Source organism: Hyla sarda, chromosome 5, assembly GCF_029499605.1.
Source record: "Hyla sarda isolate aHylSar1 chromosome 5, aHylSar1.hap1, whole genome shotgun sequence".
Classification (NCBI taxonomy): Eukaryota; Metazoa; Chordata; class Amphibia; order Anura; family Hylidae; genus Hyla; species Hyla sarda.
This window is the reverse complement of record NC_079193.1, coordinates 12,261,042-12,282,810: the sequence shown is the minus strand read 5'-3', so window position 1 is coordinate 12,282,810 and position 21,769 is coordinate 12,261,042. Positions and strand designations below refer to the sequence as shown.

Here is a 21,769-nt window from a genome sequence, read left to right as displayed (position 1 = left end):
TGCTCCTATATACAAGAATATAACTACTATAATACTGCTCCTATATACAAGAATATAACTACTATAATACTGCCCCCTATATACAAGAATATAACTACTATAATACTGCTCTCTATATACAAGAATATAACTACAATAATACTGCTCTCTATATACAAGAATATAACTACTATAATACTGCCCCCTATATACAAGAATATTACTACTATAATACTGCTCTCTATATACAAGAATATAACTACTATAATACTGCTCCTATATACAAGAATATAACTACTATAATACTGCTCCTATATACAAGAATATAACTACTATAATACTGCCCCCTATATACAAGAATATAACTACTATAATACTGCTCTCTATATACAAGAATATAACTACTATAATACTGCTCCTATATACAAGAATATAACTACTATAATACTGCCCCCTATATACAAGAATATAACTACTATAATACTGCTCTCTATATACAAGAATATAACTACAATAATACTGCTCTCTATATACAAGAATATAACTACTATAATACTGCCCCCTATATACAAGAATATTACTACTATAATACTGCTCTCTATATACAAGAATATAACTACTATAATACTGCTCCTATATACAAGAATATAACTACTATAATACTGCCCCCTATATACAAGAATATTACTACTATAATACTGCTCTCTATATACAAGAATATAACTACTATAATACTGCTCATATATACAAGAATATAACTACTATTATACTGCTCCTATATACAAGAATATAACTACTATAATACTGCCCTATGTACTGTACTTACTGTTCGTTCTCATTGCACAGCTTCCCTATAGCCCAGGCGATGATTATTGGACATGGAATACCTAGAATAAACAGGAGTTGTATCAGTGTTGGGTATATGTGTATACGTTGCATCTTGTTTCTGGTGTTGTGCGTGTTAATATATTCTGGATTCGGATTGTCGCTCTGCCGCGCACATTTATCCTTCCAGCTCGGAGCTGCTCATTACATGTAATTATCCATCTCTATACAGAGAATTATGCTGATTTATGGCTTAGATCAACAACTAAGAACACCAAGGGGAACTCAAAGGAGATCCAGAACATGTGCACCGTGTATTATGGGGGGACGTGATCTGGGCACAAGCAGATGGAGGGGATGAGGGGGGGGGCTGTGGATTACACTTGTATAGACATTCCAGCACAGGGAGGCAGTATAAGGAGTTATAGGGGGTGTCTGATCTTAAGAACCCATTGTCAACCTTCCTAATAGGGAACCAGGGGCACAACTATGGGGGGAGAAGGGAGAGTATCACCCTGAAGCTTAAGGGGGTCTAGTACATCTATCTTATTTTAAACTAAAGCAAAATCATTTATCTATCTATCTATCTATCTATCTATCTCATATCTATCTATCTATCTCATATCTATCTATCTCATATCTATCTATCTATCTATCTCATATCTATCTATCTATCTATCTATCTCATATCTATCTATCTATCTCATATCTATCTATCTATCTCATATCTATCTATCTCATATCTATCTATCTCATATCTATCTATCTCATATCTATCTATCTCATATCTATCTCATATCTATCTATCTCATATCTATCTATCTCATATCTATCTATCTCATATCTATCTATCTCATATCTATCTATCTCATATATATCTATCTCATATCTATCTCATATCTATCTCATATCTATCTATCTCATATCTATCTATCTCATATCTATCTCATATCTATCTCATATCTATCTCATATCTATCTATCTCATATCTATCTATCTCATATCTATCTATCTCATATCTATCTATCTTTCTATCTCATATCTATCTATCTTTCTATCTCATATCTATCTATCTATCTATCTATCTATCTATCTCATATCTATCTACAGAGGGGATCAAAAGTTTGGGCACCCCAGGTAAAAAAATGTTATTCATGTGCATAAAGAAGCCAAGGAAAGATGTAAAAATCTCCAAAAGGCATCAAATTACAGATTAGACATTCTTATAATATGTCACCAAAAGTTAGATTTTATTTCCATTATTTACACTTTCAAAATAACAGAAAACAAAAAAATGGCATCTGCAAAAGTTGGGCACCCTGCAGAGTTAATATCTTGTACTGCCCCCTTTGGCAAGTATCACAGCTTGTAAACGCTTTTTGTAGCCAGCCAAGAGTCTTTATCTTTGCCCATTCTTCCTTACAAAAGTCTTCCAGTTCTTTGAGATTTCTGGGCTGTCTGTCACGCACTGCTCTATCCATAGATTTTCAATTATGTTGAGGTCAGGAGATTGTGAAGGCCATGATAAAACCTTCAGTTTACACCTCTTGATGTGTTTAGGATCATTATCCATTTGTAGAAGCCATCCTCTCTTTAACTTCAGCTTTTTCACAGATGGCATCAAGTTAGCATCCAAAATGTTAATGAATCCATTTTTTCTTCTACTCGTGAGATGTTCCCTGTGCCACTGGCTGCAATACAACCTCAAAGCATGATTAATCCACCCCCATGCTTGACAGTTGGACAGAGGTTCCTTCCATTAAATTTTGTTCCCCTTCTTCTCCATACGGCTCGTTCCGGCCAAAAAGTTCAATTTTAACCTCATCGGTCCACAGAACTTGTTTCCAAAATGCATCAGGCTTCTCTATATGTTCATTTGCAAAGTTCAAACGCTGATTTTTGGGTGAAGACGTAGAAGAGGTTTTCTTCTGATGACTCTTTCATGAAGACCATATTTGTACAAGTATCTCTTTATAGTGGAATAGTGTACCACAACTCCAGTGTCTGCCAGATCTTTCTGGAGGGATTGTCCAGTCAAACGTGGGGTTTCAATTGTTTTTCTCACAATACTGCGAGCTGTTCTGTCTGATATTTTTCTTGGTCTTCCAGATCTTGCTTTAACTTCCACTGTTCCTGATGACTGCCATTTCTTAATTACATTCCGAACAGAGGATATTGACATCTGAAAACGTTTTGCTATCTTCTTATAGCCTTCTCCAACTTTGTGAGCGTCAACTTTTTTCAGTTTCAGATTTCTAGACAACTGCTTAGAAGAACCCATGGTGCTGATTGTTGGGGCAAGGTCAGATGAGTCTGGGCATTTATAACCTTTGAGATTGACATCACCTGGTCTTCCCAGATGATCATTGAGAACAATCCATGACACTGTCCGGTCTCAGCTTTGCAAAGGGGGCAGTGCATGCTATCAATTCTGCAGGGTGCCCAAACTTTTGCAGATGCCATTTTTTTTTCTGTTATTTTGAAAGTGTAAATGATGGAAATAAAATCTAACTTTTGGTGACATATTATAAGAATGTCTAATCTGTAATTTGATGCCTTTTGGAGATTCTTCCATCTTTCCTTGGCTTCTTTATGCACATTAATACACATTTTTACCTGGAGTGCCCAAACATTTGATCCCCACTGTATCTCATGTCTATCTATCTATCTCATATCTATCTATCTCATATCTATCTCTATCTATCTATCTATCTATCTATCTATCTCATATCTATCTATCCATCTCATATCTATCTATCTATCTATCTATCTATCTCATATCTATCTATTTATCTCATATCTATCTATCTATCTATCTATCTAACTTCTATCTATCTATCTAACTCATATCTATCTATCTAACTCATATCTATCTATCTATCTAATCTATCTATCTACCTCATATAAATCTATGTAATATATATCTCTTATATCTCATATCTATCTATCTATCTCTTATCTATCTCATATTAATCTATCTATCTATCTCATATTAATCTATCTATCTATCTCATATCTATCTACCTATCTATCTATTTCTCATATCTATCTATCTATCTATCTATCTATCTATCTATCCCATATCTATCTATCTATCTCATATCTATCTATCTATCTCATATCTATCTCTATCTATCTATCTATCTATCTATCTATCTCATATCTATCTATCCATCTCATATCTATCTATCTATCTATCTCATATCTATCTATTTATCTCATATCTATCTATCTATCTATCTAACTTCTATCTATCTATCTAACTCATATCTATCTATCTAACTCATATCTATCTATCTATCTAATCTATCTATCTACCTCATATCAATCTATGTAATATATATCTCTTATATCTCATATCTATCTATCTATCTCTTATCTATCTCATATTAATCTATCTATCTATCTCATATTAATCTATCTATCTATCTCATATCTATCTACCTATCTATCTATTTCTCATATCTATCTATCTATCTATCTATCTATCTATCTATCTATCTATCTATCTATCCCATATCTATCTATCTATCTCATATCTATCTATCTATCTCATATCTATCTATCTCATATTTATCTATCTATCTATCTCACAGCTTTCCATCTTCTATTAAAAAGGATATCCAGAAAAACAAAGCTGATTTATTCCACAAAAAGCGCCCCCCTTGTCCTCTAGTTCTGTGCGGTTCTGCAGCTCACTTCCATTTAAGTGACTGGCTCCATGTTGTAATACCACACACAGCCTGAGGACAGGTGTGTCGCTGTTTTTGGAATACACCTGCTCTGTTTTTCCCGATCGCCCCTTTCAGTGTCTCCCTTCCTTCTTACGGTTTCATCCCATCTCGCCTTTAGTGTCACATCCATTAATACAGGAGAACCATCTATTAATAAGATATTTCTCCGATGTTCTCTCTGTGGCTGAGGCCGCTGTTCTGATCCTCTTTGAGCTGTAATTGTACCAGAAGCCTCAGATCCGGCCTCGTTCCCTGAAGCCAGGAAATCTTCCTTATTTTTTGATGATACATTTTAACACTATGTCCTATATATCCGCCGCCAAATCAATTTCCTCTATCTGTCTCCAGCATGCAGCAGGATGGACCAAGCCGATTATTTATTAGTCTGCGTGACCCGTCAGATCCGGATATTTAAGGTTTTTACATTTATTTATTATACATTTTTTCCCCGTAATTAAATTCCTACATTTGGTCCAGACTCCCATTAGTAATCTATATACAGAATTTATAAGGAAACCATCGAGTGCAGTTTGCAGCGCTTCAAATTACCTAAAGTGTATCTCCAACTTTATAGTAAATCTCACAAATAGAACTTAAGTAATTTGTATTTTACTTTATTTTAACCAAAGATATTTAAGATTTCTGCGTTTTCCTGATATTGAAGCTTTACAATTGCCAAAAAACTAATGGTTGTAGAACACTACTTTTAGGTCACATTCCCCTTTAGTACACATTTTTATGTTGATATTCAGAATGTTGAGTCATTGTATAAATGTATTACAGATACTCCAGATCTGTACTCACTATTCTGCTGGTGAGGTCACTGTGTACATACATTACATTACTTATCCTGTACTGATCCTGAGTTATATCCTGTATTATACTCCAGAGCTGTACTCACTATTCTGCTGGTGAGGTCACTGTGTACATACATTACATTACTTATCCTGTACTGATCCTGAGTTATATCCTGTATTATACTCCAGAGCTGTACTCACTATTCTGCTGGTGAGGTCACTGTGTACATACATTACATTACTTATCCTGTACTGATCCCGAGTTATATCCTGTATTATACTCCAGATCTGTACTCACTATTCTGCTGGTGAGGTCACTGTGTACATACATTACATTACTTATCCTGTACTGATCCTGAGTTATATCCTGTATTATACTCCAGAGCTGTACTCACTATTCTGCTGGTGAGGTCACTGTGTACATACATTACATTACTTATCCTGTACTGATCCTGAGTTATATCCTGTATTATACTCCAGAGCTGTACTCACTATTCTGCTGGTGAGGTCACTGTGTACATACATTACATTACTTATCCTGTACTGATCCCGAGTTATATCCTGTATTATACTCCAGATCTGTACTCACTATTCTGCTGGTGAGGTCACTGTGTACATACATTACATTACTTATCCTGTACTGATCCTGAGTTATATCCTGTATTATACTCCAGAGCTGTACTCACTATTCTGCTGGTGAGGTCACTGTGTACATACATTACATTACTTATCCTGTACTGATCCTGAGTTATATCCTGTATTATACTCCAGAGCTGTACTCACTATTCTGCTGGTGAGGTCACTGTGTACATACATTACATTACTTATCCTGTAGTGATCCTGAGTTATATCCTGTATTATACTCCAGAGCTGTACTCACTATTCTGCTGGTGAGGTCACTGTGTACATACATTACATTATTATCCTGTACTGATCCTGAGTTATATCCTGTATTATACTCCAGAGCTGTACTCACTATTCTGCTGGTGGGGTCACTGTGTATATACATTACATTACTTATCCTGTAGTGATCCTGAGTTATATCCTGTATTATACTCCAGAGCTGTACTCACTATTCTGCTGGTGAGGTCACTGTGTACATACATTACATTACTTATCCTGTACTGATCCTGAGTTATATCCTGTATTATACTCCAGAGCTGTACTCACTATTCTGCTGGTGAGGTCACTGTGTACATACATTACATTACTTATCCTGTACTGATCCTGTGTTATATCCTGTATTATACCCCAGAGCTGTACTCACTATTCTGCTGGTGTGGTCACTGTGTACATACATTACATTACTTATCCTGTACTGATCCTGAGTTATATCCTGTATTATACTCCAGAGCTGTACTCACTATTCTGCTGGTGAGATCACTGTGTAGATACATTACATTACTTATCCTGTACTGATCCTGAGTTATATGCTGTATTATACCCCAGAGCTGTACTCGCTATTCTGCTGGTGAGGTCACTGTGTACATACATTACGTTACTTATCCTGTACTGATCCTGAGTTATATCCTGTATTATACCCCAGAGCTGTACTCACTATTCTGCTGGTGAGGTCACTGTGTACATACTTTACATTACTTATCCTGTATTGATCCTGAGTTATATCCTGTATTATACTCTAGAGCTGTACTCACTATTCTGCTGGTGAGGCCACTGTGTACATACATTACATTACTTATCCTGTACTGATCCTGAGTTATATCCTGTATTATACTCCAGAGCTGTACTCACTATTCTGCTGGTGAGATCACTGTGTACATACATTACTTATCCTGTACTGAACTGATCCTGAGTTATATCCTGTATTATACTACAGAGCTACACTCACTATTCTGCTGGTGAGGTCACTGTGTACATACATTACATTACTTATCCTATACTGATCCTGAGTTATATCCTGTATTATACCCCAGAGCTGTACTCACTATTCTGCTGGTGAGGTCACTATGTACATACATTACATTACTTATCCTGTACTGATCCTGAGTTATATCCTGTATTATACTCCAGAGCTGTACTCACTATTCTGCTGGTGAGGTCACTGTGTACATACATTATATTACTTATCCTGTACTGATCCTGAGTTATATCCTGTATTATACACCAGAGCTGTACTCACTATTCTGCTGGTGAGGTCACTGTGTACATACATTACATTACTTATCCTGTACTGTCATACCAATCTTTTTTCGATTATTACCAGTCAATAGGTTCCTATTCTTCCCCCCATTAGCAGCTGCGGAGCGGTATGTTCTCCGAGTCCTTGCATACACAGCTGCCGCTCCCTCCTCTTAATAGACAGAGCACAAGTGTTATACACAGAATTACGGAACAGAACACTCACCCAGCCTGATAGATTGGAGAACAGAGGCTTAATACTTAATAGAGAACCAGATTTGGGAAATTGAAGACATATAAAAATGTGTCATAAAAAGCACATTACACAACGGCGCCATATCCCGAACCCGCAAGGATTGCGAATATTCTTTTTTCTTGATAAAATAAGTACATTTGAAGGTTTCGGTTGTGATGTTGTGTTTCTATACATTTTCATTGTAAATGATATATCTAACATTAGATATACATAGTTACATAGGGTTAAAAAAAAAAAAAGAGTTCATCAAGTTCAGCCTATATCCCTTTAAGATGGGATGGTCACATGATCGCATGTTCAGGCTACCACTGAAGTGAATGGTAGCATAACTCGCAGCGGGTTACCCGCTGCGAGTTATGCTATCATTCACTTCAATGGGAAATTTTTTTGCTAATTTATCTAAACAGAAAAACAAAAATTTCACACGGACATAAGTATTCATACCCTTTGCTATGGCACGTGACATTTTGCTTTGGCTCCTCCCATTTCTCACGATCATCTCTGAGATGTTTCTCCACTATGATCAGAGTCACCTGTGGTAAATTCATCGGATTAGACGGGAATTGGGAAGACACAGCCCTGTCTATATAATGTCTCTCAGCTGACAATGTACATGAGAGCAAAAACCGAGCCATGAGGAGGAAAGGACTGCCTGTAGAGTTCAGAGACAGGATTGTGTGGAGGCAAAGATATGGAGAAGGGGGCAAAATCATTCCTGCTGCTCTGAAAGTTCCCAAGAGCTCAGAGGTCTCCATAATTCTTACATGGAGGAAGACGGAACAACCAGGACTCTTCCTAGAGCTGCCGCCCAGCAAACTAAGTAATCGGGGGAGAAGGGCCTTGGTAAGAAAGGAGACCGAGAATCCAATATTGACTCTGGCTGAGCTCCAAAGATCCTGTGTGCAGACGGGAGAAACTTCCAGAACGTCCAGAACCCTCAATGCAGCCTCCAAAATCTGGGCTTTATGGGGGAAAGAAGAAAGAAGCTTCTCAGGAATAACACATGAAAGATGGAGATTACAGAGAAGGATCTAAAGGATCAGACTGTGAGGAACAAGATTCTAAGTCTCATGTCTAGAAGAAACCAGGCACCGCCCATCATCTGCCCAATACCATCCCTACAGTGATCATGGTGGGGGCAGCATCATGTCTGGAGGAAACCAGGCACTGCCCATCACCTGCCCAATACCATCCCTACAGTGATCATGGTGGGGGCAGCATCATGTCTCGAGGAAACCAGGCACTGCCCATCACCTGTCCAATACCATCCCTACAGTGATCATGGTGGGGGCAGCATCATGTCTGGAGGAAACCAGGCACTGCCCATCACCTGCCCAATACCATCCCTACAGTGATCATGGTGGGGGCAGCATCATGTCTGGGGGAAACCAGGCACTGCCCATCACCTGCTCAATACCATCCCTACAGTGATCATGGTTGGGACAGCATCATGTCTGGAGGAAACCAGGTCCTGCCCATGACCTGCCCAATACCATCCCTACAGTGATCATGGTGGGGGCAGCATCATGTCTGGAGGAAACCAGGCACTGCCCATAACCTGCCCAATACCATCCCTACAGTGATCATGGTGGGGGCAGCATCATGTCTGGGGGAAACCAGGCACCGTCCATCATCACCTGCCCAATACCATCCCTACAGTGATCATGGTGGGGGCAGCATCATGTCTGGAGGAAACCAGGCACCACCCATCATCACCTGGCCAATCCCATCCCTACAGTGATCATGGTGGGGGCAGAATCATATCTGGGGGAAACCAGGCACTGCCCATCACCTGTCCAATACCATCCCTACAGTGATCATGGTGGGGGCAGCATCATGTCTGGAGGAAACCAGGCACCACCCATCATCACCTGGCCAATCCCATCCCTACAGTGATCATGGTGGGGGCAGAATCATATCTGGGGGAAACCAGGCACTGCCCATCACCTGTCCAATACCATCCCTACAGTGATCATGGTGGGGGCAGCATCATGTCTGGGGGAAACCAGGCACTGCCCATCACCTGCTCAATACCATCCCTACAGTGATCATGGTGGGGGCAGCATCATGTATAGAGGAAACCATGCACTGCTCATCACCTGCCCAATACCATCCCTACAGTGATCATGGTGGGGGCAGCATCATGTCTGGAGAAAACCAGGCACTGCTCATCACCTGCCCAATACCATCCCTACAGTGATCATGGTGGGGGCAGAATCATGTCTGGAGGATACCAGGCACTGCCCATGACCTGCCCAATACCATCCCTACAGTGATCATGGTGGGGGCAGCATCATGTCTGGGGGAAACCAGGCACTGCCCATCACCTGCTCAATACCATCCCTACAGTGATCATGGTTGGGGCAGCATCATGTCTGGAGGAAACCAGGTCCTGCCCATGACCTGCCCAATACCATCCCTACAGTGATCATGGTGGGGGCAGCATCATGTCTGGAGGAAACCAGGCACTGCCCATCACCTGCCCAATACTATCCCTACAGTGATCATGGTGGGGGCAGCATCATGTCTGGGGGAAACCAGGCACCGTCCATCATCACCTGCCCAATACCATCCCTACAGTGATCATGGTGGGGGCAGCATCATGTCTGGGGGAAACCAGGCACTGCCCATCACCTGCCTAATACCATCCCTACAGTGATCATGGTGGGGGCAGCATCATGTCTGGGGGAAACCAGGCACTGCCCATCACCTGCCTAATACCATCCCTACAGTGATCATGGTGGGGGCAGAATCATGTCTGGAGGATACCAGGCACTGCCCATGACCTGCCCAATACCATCCCTACAGTGATCATGGTGGGGGCAGCATCATGTCTGGAAGAAACCAGGCACTGCCCATCACCTGGCCAATCCCATCCCTACAGTGATCATGGTGGGGGCATCATCATGTCTGGAGGAAACCTGGTACTGCCCATCACCTGCCCAATACAATCCCTACAGTAATCATGGTGGGGGCAGCATCATGTCTGGAAGAAACCAGGCACTGCCCATCACCTGCCCAATACCATCCCTACAGTGATCATGGTGGGGGCAGCATCATGTCTGGAAGAAACCAGGCACTGCCCATCACCTGGCCAATCCAATCCCTACAGTGATCATGGTGGGGCCAGCATCATGTCTGGAGGAAACCAGGCACTGCCCATCACCTGCCCAATACCATCCCTACAGTGATCACGGTGGGGGCAGCATCATGTCTGGGGGAAACCAGGCACTGCCCACCACCTGCCCATTACCATCCCTACAATGATCATGGTGGGGACAGCATCATGTCTGGAGGAAACCAGGCACTGCCCATAACCTGCCCAATACCATCCCTACAGTGATCATGTTGGGGGCAGCATCATGTCTGGGGGAAACCAGGCACTGCCCATCACCTGCCCAATACCATCCCTACAGTGATCATGGTGGGGGCAGCATCATGTCTGGAGGAAACCAGGTACTGCCCATCACCTGCCCAATACCATCCCTACAGTGATCATGGTTGTCACGATGCCGGCTGGCAGGTAGTGGATCCTCTGTGCCAGAGAGGGATTGGCGTGGACCGTGCTAGTGGATCGGTTCTAAGTCACTACTGGTTTTCACCAGAGCCCGCCGCAAAGCGGGATGGTCTTGCTGCGGCGGTAGTGACCAGGTCGTATCCACTAGCAACGGCTCAACCTCTCTGGCTGCTGAAGACAGGCGCGGTACAAGGGAGTAGACAGAAGCAAGGTCGGACGTAGCAGAAGGTCGGGGCAGGCAGCAAGGATCGTAGTCAGGGGCAACGGCAGGAGGTCTGGAACACAGGCTAGGAACATACAAGGAAACGCTTTCACTGGCACGATGGCAACAAGATCCGGCAAGGAAGTGCAGGGGAAGTGAGGTGATATAGGGAAGTGCACAGGTGATAACACTAATTGGAACCACTGCGCCAATCAGCGGCGCAGTGGCCCTTTAAATCGCAAAGACCCGGCGCGCGCGCGCCCTAGGGAGCGGGGCCGCGCGCGCCGGGACAGGACTGACGGAGAGCGAGTCAGGTACGGGAGCCGGGGTGCGCATCGCGAGCGGGCGCTACCCGCATCGCGAATCGCATCCCGGCTGGAGGCGGTATCGCAGTGGATCTGACCGGAGCGCTGCAGTGAGGAGAGTGTAGCGAGCGCTCCGGGGAGGAGCGGGGACCCGGAGCGCTTGGCGTAACAGTACCCCCCCCCTTGGGTCTCCCCCTCTTCTTAGAGCCTGAGAACCTGAGGAGCAGACTTTTGTCTAGGATGTTGTCCTCAGGTTCCCAGGATCTCTCTTCTGGACCACAACCCTCCCAATCCACTAAAAAAAAGGTTTTCCCTCTGACCTTTTTAGATGCCAGAATCTCTTTGACGGAGAAGATGTCCGAGGAGCCGGAAACAGGAGTGGGAGGAACAGATTTGGGAGAGAAACGGTTAATGATAAGTGGTTTAAGAAGAGAAACGTGAAAGGCATTAGGAATACGAAGAGAAGGAGGAAGAAGAAGTTTGTAAGAGACAGGATTAATCTGGCACAAAATTTTGAAAGGACCAAGATAGCGTGGTCCCAACTTATAGCTAGGGACACGGAAGCGGACATATTTAGCGGAGAGCCATACCTTGTCTCCAGGGGAAAAAATGGGAGGAGCTCTTCTTTTCTTATCCGCGAACTTCTTCATGCGTGATGAAGCCTGTAAGAGAGAATTTTGGGTCTCTCTCCATATGATGGAAAGATCACGAGAAATTTCATCCACAGCGGGCAGACCAGAGGGCAAGGGGGTAGGGAGGGGGGGAAGAGGGTGACGGCCGTACACCACGAAAAATGGGGATTTGGAGGAAGATTTAGAGACTCTGAAGTTATACGAGAATTCGGCCCATGGTAGAAGATCTGCCCAGTCATCCTGGCGGGAGGAAACAAAATGTCGTAAATAATCACCCAAGACCTGGTTAATTCTTTCTACTTGTCCATTGGATTGAGGATGATATGCAGAAGAAAAATTTAATTTAATCTTGAGTTGTTTACAGAGAGCCCTCCAGAATTTAGACACGAATTGGACGCCTCTATTCGAGACGATCTGCGTGGGCAACCCGTGAAGACGAAAAATGTGTACAAAAAATTGTTTAGCCAACTGAGGCGCTGAAGGAAGACCAGGAAGAGGGATGAAATGTGCCATTTTGGAGAATCGATCAACGACCACCCAAATAACAGTGTTGCCATGGGATGGGGGTAAGTCAGTAATAAAATCCATACCAATCAGAGACCAAGGCTGTTCGGGGACAGGCAGAGGATGAAGAAAACCAGCGGGCTTCTGGCGAGGAGTCTTATCCCGGGCACAGATAGTGCAGGCTCGCACAAAGTCCACAACATCCGTCTCCAGAGTCGGCCACCAATAGTAGCGAGAGATGAGTTGCACAGATTTCTTGATGCCCGCATGACCTGCGAGATGGGAAGAGTGGCCCCATTTGAGGATTCCGAGGCGTTGGCGTGGAGAAACAAAGGTCTTTCCTGGAGGAGTTTGCCTGATGGAGGCTGGAGAAGTGGAAATCAGGCAGTCAGGAGGAATGATGTGTTGCGGAGAGAGTTCAACTTCAGAAGCATCCGAGGAACGAGAGAGAGCATCGGCCCTAATGTTCTTATCGGCAGGCCGAAAGTGAATTTCAAAATTAAATCGGGCAAAGAACAGAGACCACCTGGCCTGGCGAGGATTCAGCCGTTGGGCAGACTGGAGGTAGGAGAGGTTCTTGTGATCGGTGTAAATAATAACTGGAAATCTTGATCCCTCCAGCAGATGCCTCCATTCCTCAAGTGCTAATTTAATGGCTAGAAGCTCTCGATCCCCGATGGAGTAGTTCCTCTCCGCCGGAGAGAAGGTCCTAGAAAAAAAACCACAAGTAACAGCATGCCCGGAAGAATTTTTTTGTAGAAGGACAGCTCCAGCTCCCACAGAGGAGGCATCAACCTCCAATAGGAAGGGTTTAGATGGGTCAGGTCTGGAGAGCACGGGAGCCGAAGAAAAGGCAGACTTGAGCCGTTTAAAGGCGTCTTCCGCTTGAGGAGGCCAAGACTTGGGATCGGCATTTTTTTTGGTTAAAGCCACGATAGGAGCCACAACGGTAGAAAAATGTGGAATAAATTGTCTGTAATAATTGGCGAACCCCAAAAAACGTTGGATAGCACGGAGTCCGGAGGGGCGTGGCCAATCTAAGACGGCAGAGAGTTTGTCTGGATCCATTTGTAGTCCCTGGCCAGAGACCAAGTATTCTAGGAAAGGAAGAGATTGGCATTCAAACAGACATTTCTCTATTTTGGCATAGAGTTGATTGTCACGAAGTCTCTGAAGAACCATACGGACATGCTGGCGGTGTTCTTCTAGATTGGCAGAAAAAATCAGGATATCGTCCAGATATACAACAACACAGGAGTATAAAAGATCACGAAAAATTTCATTAACAAAGTCTTGGAAGACGGCAGGGGCGTTGCACAGGCCAAAGGGCATGACCAGATACTCAAAGTGTCCATCTCTGGTGTTAAATGCCGTTTTCCATTCATCCCCCTCTCTGATGCGGATGAGATTATAAGCACCTCTTAAGTCCAGTTTGGTAAAGATGTGGGCACCTTGGAGGCGATCAAAGAGTTCAGAGATGAGAGGTAGGGGGTAGCGGTTCTTAACCGTGATTTTATTAAGACCGCGGTAGTCAATGCAAGGGCGTAGAGAGCCATCTTTTTTGGACACAAAGAAAAATCCGGCTCCGGCAGGAGAGGAGGATTTACGGATAAAGCCCTTTTTTAAATTTTCCTGGACGTATTCAGACATGGCAAGAGTCTCTGGGGCGGACAGAGGATAAATTCTGCCCCGGGGTGGAGTAGTGCCCGGGAGGAGGTCGATAGGACAATCATAAGGCCTGTGAGGAGGTAGAGTCTCAGCTTGTTTTTTGCAAAAAACATCCGCAAAGTCCATATAGGCCTTAGGGAGACCGGTTACGGGAGGAACCACAGAGTCACGGCAAGGGTTACTGGGAACCGGTTTTAGGCAGTCCTTGGAACAAGAGGGCCCCCAACTCTTGATCTCCCCAGTGGACCAATCCAGGGTTGGGGAGTGAAGTTGAAGCCAGGGAAGTCCAAGGAGAATTTCAGAAGTGCAATTGGGAAGGACCAAAAGTTCAATCCTCTCGTGATGAGGTCCGATGTGCATTAGAAGGGGCTCCGTGCGGAAACGTATGGTACAGTCCAATCTTTCATTGTTTACACAATTGATGTAGAGGGGTCTGGCGAGACTGGTCACCGGGATGTTGAACCTGTTGACGAGAGAGGCCAAAATAAAATTTCCTGCAGATCCGGAGTCCAAGAAGGCCACAGCAGAGAAGGAGAAGGCAGAGGCAGACATCCGCACAGGCACAGTAAGACGTGGAGAAGCAGAGTAGACATCAAGGACTGTCTCACCTTTGTGCGGAGTCAGCGTACGTCTTTCCAGGCGGGGAGGACGGATAGGACAATCCTTCAGGAAGTGTTCGGTACTAGCACAGTACAGGCAGAGATTCTCCATGCGGCGTCGTGTCCTCTCTTGAGGTGTCAGGCGAGACCGGTCGACCTGCATAGCCTCCACGGCGGGAGGCACAGGAACAGATTGCAGGGGACCAGAGGAGAGAGGAGCCGGGGAGAAGAAACGCCTCGTGCGAACAGAGTCCATATCCTGGCGGAGCTCCTGACGCCTTTCGGAAAAACGCATGTCAATGCGAGTGGCAAGATGAATGAGTTCATGTAGATTAGCAGGGATTTCTCGTGCGGCCAGAACATCTTTAATGTTGCTGGATAGGCCTTTTTTAAAGGTCGCGCAGAGGGCCTCATTATTCCAGGATAATTCTGAAGCAAGAGTACGGAATTGTACGGCATACTCGCCAACGGAAGAATTACCCTGGACCAGGTTCAACAGGGCAGTCTCAGCAGAAGAGGCTCGGGCAGGTTCCTCAAAGACACTTCGAATTTCCGAGAAGAAGGAGTGTACAGAGGCAGTGACGGGGTCATTGCGGTCCCAGAGCGGTGTGGCCCAAGACAGGGCTTTTCCAGACAGAAGGCTGACTACGAAAGCCACCTTAGACCTTTCAGTGGGAAACTGGTCCGACATCATCTCCAGGTGCAGGGAACATTGGGAAAGAAAGCCACGGCAAAACTTAGAGTCCCCATCAAATTTATCCGGCAAGGATAGTCGTAGACCAGAAGCGGCCACTCGCTGCGGAGGAGATGCAGGAGCTGGCGGAGGAGATGATTGCTGAAGCTGTGGTAGTAACTGCTGAAGCATAACGGTCAGTTGAGACAGCTGTTGGCCTTGTTGCGCTATCTGTTGCGACTGCTGGGCGACCACCGTGGTGAGGTCAGCGACAACTGGCAGAGGAACTTCAGCGGGATCCATGGCCGGATCTACTGTCACGATGCCGGCTGGCAGGTAGTGGATCCTCTGTGCCAGAGAGGGATTGGCGTGGACCGTGCTAGTGGATCGGTTCTAAGTCACTACTGGTTTTCACCAGAGCCCGCCGCAAAGCGGGATGGTCTTGCTGCGGCGGTAGTGACCAGGTCGTATCCACTAGCAACGGCTCAACCTCTCTGGCTGCTGAAGACAGGCGCGGTACAAGGGAGTAGACAGAAGCAAGGTCGGACGTAGCAGAAGGTCGGGGCAGGCAGCAAGGATCGTAGTCAGGGGCAACGGCAGGAGGTCTGGAACACAGGCTAGGAACATACAAGGAAACGCTTTCACTGGCACGATGGCAACAAGATCCGGCAAGGAAGTGCAGGGGAAGTGAGGTGATATAGGGAAGTGCACAGGTGATAACACTAATTGGAACCACTGCGCCAATCAGCGGCGCAGTGGCCCTTTAAATCGCAAAGACCCGGCGCGCGCGCGCCCTAGGGAGCGGGGCCGCGCGCGCCGGGACAGGACTGACGGAGAGCGAGTCAGGTACGGGAGCCGGGGTGCGCATCGCGAGCGGGCGCTACCCGCATCGCGAATCGCATCCCGGCTGGAGGCGGTATCGCAGCGCCCCGGGTCAGTGGATCTGACCGGAGCGCTGCAGTGAGGAGAGTGTAGCGAGCGCTCCGGGGAGGAGCGGGGACCCGGAGCGCTTGGCGTAACAATGGTGGGGGCAGCATCATGTCTGGGGGAAACCAGGCAATGCCCATCACCTGCCCAATACCATCCCTACAGTGATCATGGTGGGGGCAGCATCATGTCTGGAGGAAACCAGGCACTGCCCATCATCTGCCCAATCCCATCCCTACAGTGATCATGGTGGGGGCATCATCATGTCTGGAGGAAACCTGGTACTGCCCATCACCTGCCCAATACAATCCCTACAGTAATCATGGTGGGGGCAGCATCATGTCTGGAAGAAACCAGGCACTGCCCATCACCTGCCCAATACCATCCCTACAGTGATCATGGTGGGGGCAGCATCATGTCTGGAAGAAACCAGGCACTGCCCATCACCTGGCCAATCCAATCCCTACAGTGATCACGGTGGGGGCAGCATCATGTCTGGGGGAAACCAGGCACTGCCCACCACCTGCCCATTACCATCCCTACAATGATCATGGTGGGGACAGCATCATGTCTGGAGGAAACCAGGCACTGCCCATAACCTGCCCAATACCATCCCTACAGTGATCATGTTGGGGGCAGCATCATGTCTGGGGGAAACCAGGCACTGCCCATCACCTGCCCAATACCATCCCTACAGTGATCATGGTGGGGGCAGCATCATGTCTGGAGGAAACCAGGTACTGCCCATCACCTGCCCAATACCATCCCTACAGTGATCATGGTGGGGGCAGCATCATGTCTGGGGGAAACCAGGCAATGCCCATCACCTGCCCAATACCATCCATACAGTGATCATGGTGGGGGCAGCATCATGTCTGGAGGAAACCAGGCACTGCCCATCATCTGCCCAATACCATCCCTACAGTGATCATGGTGGGGGCAGCATCATGTCTGGGGGAAACCAGTCACTGCCCGTCACCTGCCCAATACCATCCCTACAGTGATCATGGTGAGGGCAGCATCATGTCTGGAGGAAACAAGGCACTGCCCATCACCTGCCCAATACCATCCCTACAGTGATCATGGTGGGGCCAGCATCATGTCTGGGGGAAACCAGGTACTGCCCATCACCTGCCCAATACCATCCCTACCTGTGCTCAGACTGACGTCACCGAGGAAGAGCGTTCGTGCTTGAAACATGTCTGACTAGTGTGCTTTTATTGCTTGCTCCTCACTTAATAAAGCAGCCTTCACTGCAGTGCTGGACTCCTTCTTCATTTCCAGTATTGGGGGCAGCATCATATCTGGAGGAAACCAGGCACTGTCCATCACCTGCCCAATACCATCCCTACAGTGATCATGGTGGGCGTAGCTTCATACTATGGGGACAGGGAGACTGGTCAGGGTTGAGGGAAAGCTGAATGGAGCAAAGTACAGAGATTTTCTTAATGAAAACCTGATCCAGAGTTCTGGACCTCAGACTGGGGTGATCATTCACGTTCCAACAAAACAATGCCCCTAAGCACACGGCCAAGACAACACAGGGGCCGCTTAAGGACTACTTTATGAACGTCCTCTGGAGAGACCTGAAAATGGCTTCCAAAGACGGTCTCTATCCAGCCTGACAGAGAAGAGAGGATCTGCAGAGAAGAATGGAAGTAAATCCCTGAATCCTGGTGTTAAGACCTTAGTGAAAGGGTCTGAAGACTTTCGGAACACAATGCAGACAGATAAAGGAAATGTATCCGAGATTTTGCTTCCACAAACAATAGACAGTGACAGCTTCTTATAATAACAATCACGATCTGAGGTTTAACCCTTAATGATAAGACCTTCTACCCTGCCAATGACCTGTGGGCCAGGATTAACCCTTCCTGTCCCCATCCTCTTTCGGGGCCCCATAGTGGCCTGTCGATAATATATAAGAGCTCGCTATCCTGAATTACTTAGCACTGAACCCTTGGCTGATCCTTCTTTATTTATCCTTCTTGTAGCTCATAAAAATTACCGTAATTTCAGTTTTCATATTTTTATTACTCCCAATAAAATAATTTTATAATAAGACACATTGTGCCAGAATAAAAAGCCTAAAGTGCCCGTCCTAGAGGTGTCCACTGGGCTTTATTAAAGGGGTACTCCGGTTAAAAACTTTTTTTTTTTATTTTTTTTTTTTAATCAACTGGTGCCAGAAAGTTAAACAGATTTGTAAATTACTTCTATAAAAAAAAATCTTAATCCTTCCAGTACTTATTAGCTGCTGAATACTACAGAGGAAATTATTTTCTTTTTGGAACACAGAGCTCTCTGCTGACATCACGAGCACAGTGCTCTCTGCTGACATCTCTGTCCATTTTAAGAACTGTCCAGAGTAGGAGGAAATCCCCATAGAAAACATAGGCTGCTCTGGACAGTTCCTAAAATGGACAGAGATGTCAGCAGAGAGCACTGTGCTTGTGATGTCAGCAAAGAGCTCTGTGTTCCAAAAAGAAAATAATTTCCTCTGTAGTATTCAGCAGCTAATAAGTACTGGAAGGATTAAGATTTTTTAATAGAAGTAATAGTCTGTTTAACTTTCTGTCACCAATTGATTTAAAAAAAAAAAAGTTTTTTTTACTGGAGTACCCCTTTAACCCCTTAAGGACACAGGACATAAATGTACGTCCTGGTGCGGTGGTACTTAACGCACCAGGACGTACATTTATGTCCTGTGCATAACCGCAGGCATCGGAGCGATGCCCGTGTCATGCGCGGCTGATCCCGGCTGCTGATCCCGAGCGTCCGCAATTAACCCCTCAGGGGCCGGGATCAATACAGATCCCGGCATCTGCGGCAGTGCGCGATTTCAATAAACGATCGGATCGCCCGCAGCGCCGCTGCGGGGATCCGATCATTCAGAACGCCGCACGGAGGTCCCCTCACCTTCCTCCTTCCGGCTCCTGGCGTCTTCTGCTCTGGTCTGAGATCGAGCAGACCAGAGCAGGAGATGACCGATAATACTGATCTGTTCTATATCCTATACATAGAACAGATCAGTATTAGCAATCATGGTATTGCCATGAATAGTCCCCTATGGGGACTATTCAAGTGTAAAAAAAAAATTTAACATCTGGAGGGCCAGTCTTTGAGACCACTGTCCTATTACTGTATCTCGTAGAAGCCTCATCACCCTCAAGTCTCCACCTCACTGCCATATAATGCTCAGTAAATAATACCATATAGTGTTCAAAGAATAACTCCGTATAACACTCAAATAATGACACCATACAGTGCCACATGTTATAGCGATCAATGAATAATACCATATAGTGCCCAAATAATTACACCATACAGTGCCCTAAGTATAACAGGTTATAGCAGTGCAGAGTGAGGTGTATCATCACAGGCTCCACCATAGGACGCCATGATACGGACGGAGAAGCACAGGAGAAGAAGGGGTGGGCAGAGCTACAGTTTTATAGAACGGGCCCCAGACAGTGTCCTACCTACAGGGGAACATGGGGGGTACTACCCTAAGGGGAGGGCAAGATACCTAGAGGGGGTCTACCTACAGGGGTGGGTTCTACTTACAGGGGGTAGACTACTTGCAAGGGGTCCTACCTACAAGGGCTGTAACCTACCTAGAGGGTGTCCTACCTAGAGGGGGCTCTACTTAAAGGGGGTAAACTACCTACAGGAGGTTCCTACCCACAGAGGGTAAACTACCTACAGAGTGTCCAACCTACAAGGGGGGGTTTCTACTTAAAGGGGAGTAAACTACCTGAAGGGTGTCCTACCTACAGGGGGTGTCCTACCTACAGAGGGTCCTATCTTCGGGGGGGGGGGGGGGTTGTTTTACTCAAAGGGTTAAATTACCTGCAGGGGGTCCTTCTTTAGGGGGTAAACTAGCTACAGGGGCTCCTACCTTCAGGGAGGGCTCTACTTACAGGGGATAAATTATCTGCAGGGGGTTCCTTCCTGCAGGAGACAAACTACCCCCAAGGGGTCGTACCTACAAGGGTGTGAGGACAAACTACCTATAGGAGGCAAGCTACCTATAGAGGTTAAATACCTACAGGGTGGTCCTACCTTCAGAGGGTGGTTGCAAATTACCTACACAAGGCAATCTATCTATAGGGGGCAAATTAACTACAGGAGGCAAGCTATCTATAGGGGGCAAATTACCTACAGGAGGCAAGCTACCTATAAGGGCAAACTGCTGCCGGGGGGGGGGGGGGGGGGGGGCCTTATCTACATGCAGCAAGTTACCTGCATACAAAGGGGGAGGGTGTTAGGTGGGCCCCATAGAAAAAAAATTTGTAGGTGTGCCCCTGAGCTAAAAAAAGATTGGGAAACACTGCATTATGGGGACTAATGAATAACAGCGCCAAATATAGTTATACTATAGAGTCTCCTAAGTATAACACATTATAGTTATCACTTAATAATATCATGTAGTGCCCAAATAATTATACCTTAGAGTATCCTGAATATAATACTATATATCGATTGATGAATGATACCATATAGCGCCCAAATAATTACACCATACAGTGTCCTAAGTATAACACATTATAGTGATCAATAAATAATACCATATAGTGCCCAAATATTTATACCATACAGTGTCATAAGTATGATACTTTATATTATAGTGATCAATAAATAATACCCTATAGTGCCCAAATATTTATACCATACAGTGCCCTAAATATAACACTATATATCAATTAATGAATGATACCATATAGCGCCCAAATAATTACACCATACAGTGTCATAAGTATAACACATTATAGTGATCAATAAATAATACCATATAGTGCCCAAATAATGACACCATTGAGTGATATAACTTAGCAATAACACAAGTTAGCGATGAATGAATAATGCCATGTAGTGCTCAAGTAATAACACAATATAGCGCCCAAACAATGACACCATATAATGCCCAATGCATAACAGAAGATAGTGATCAAATAAAACCATATGATGCCCAAATAATTACACCACATAGTGTCCAATGTGTAACACAA

At 45.1% G+C, this 21,769-nt stretch overlaps 1 protein-coding gene across 2 annotated transcripts in view; it reads right to left on the bottom strand.

Annotated features, from left to right (window-relative positions):
* The window catches only part of CRHR2 (corticotropin releasing hormone receptor 2), a 152,132-nt gene that overhangs the window by 30,153 nt on the left and 100,210 nt on the right, over positions 1-21,769 (bottom strand). For both annotated transcript variants that reach the window (XM_056518866.1, XM_056518865.1), the window contains exon 6: positions 806-866. In XM_056518866.1, the coding sequence (XP_056374841.1) occupies positions 806-866 (61 nt within the window). The remainder of the gene's footprint in view (positions 1-805; positions 867-21,769) is intronic.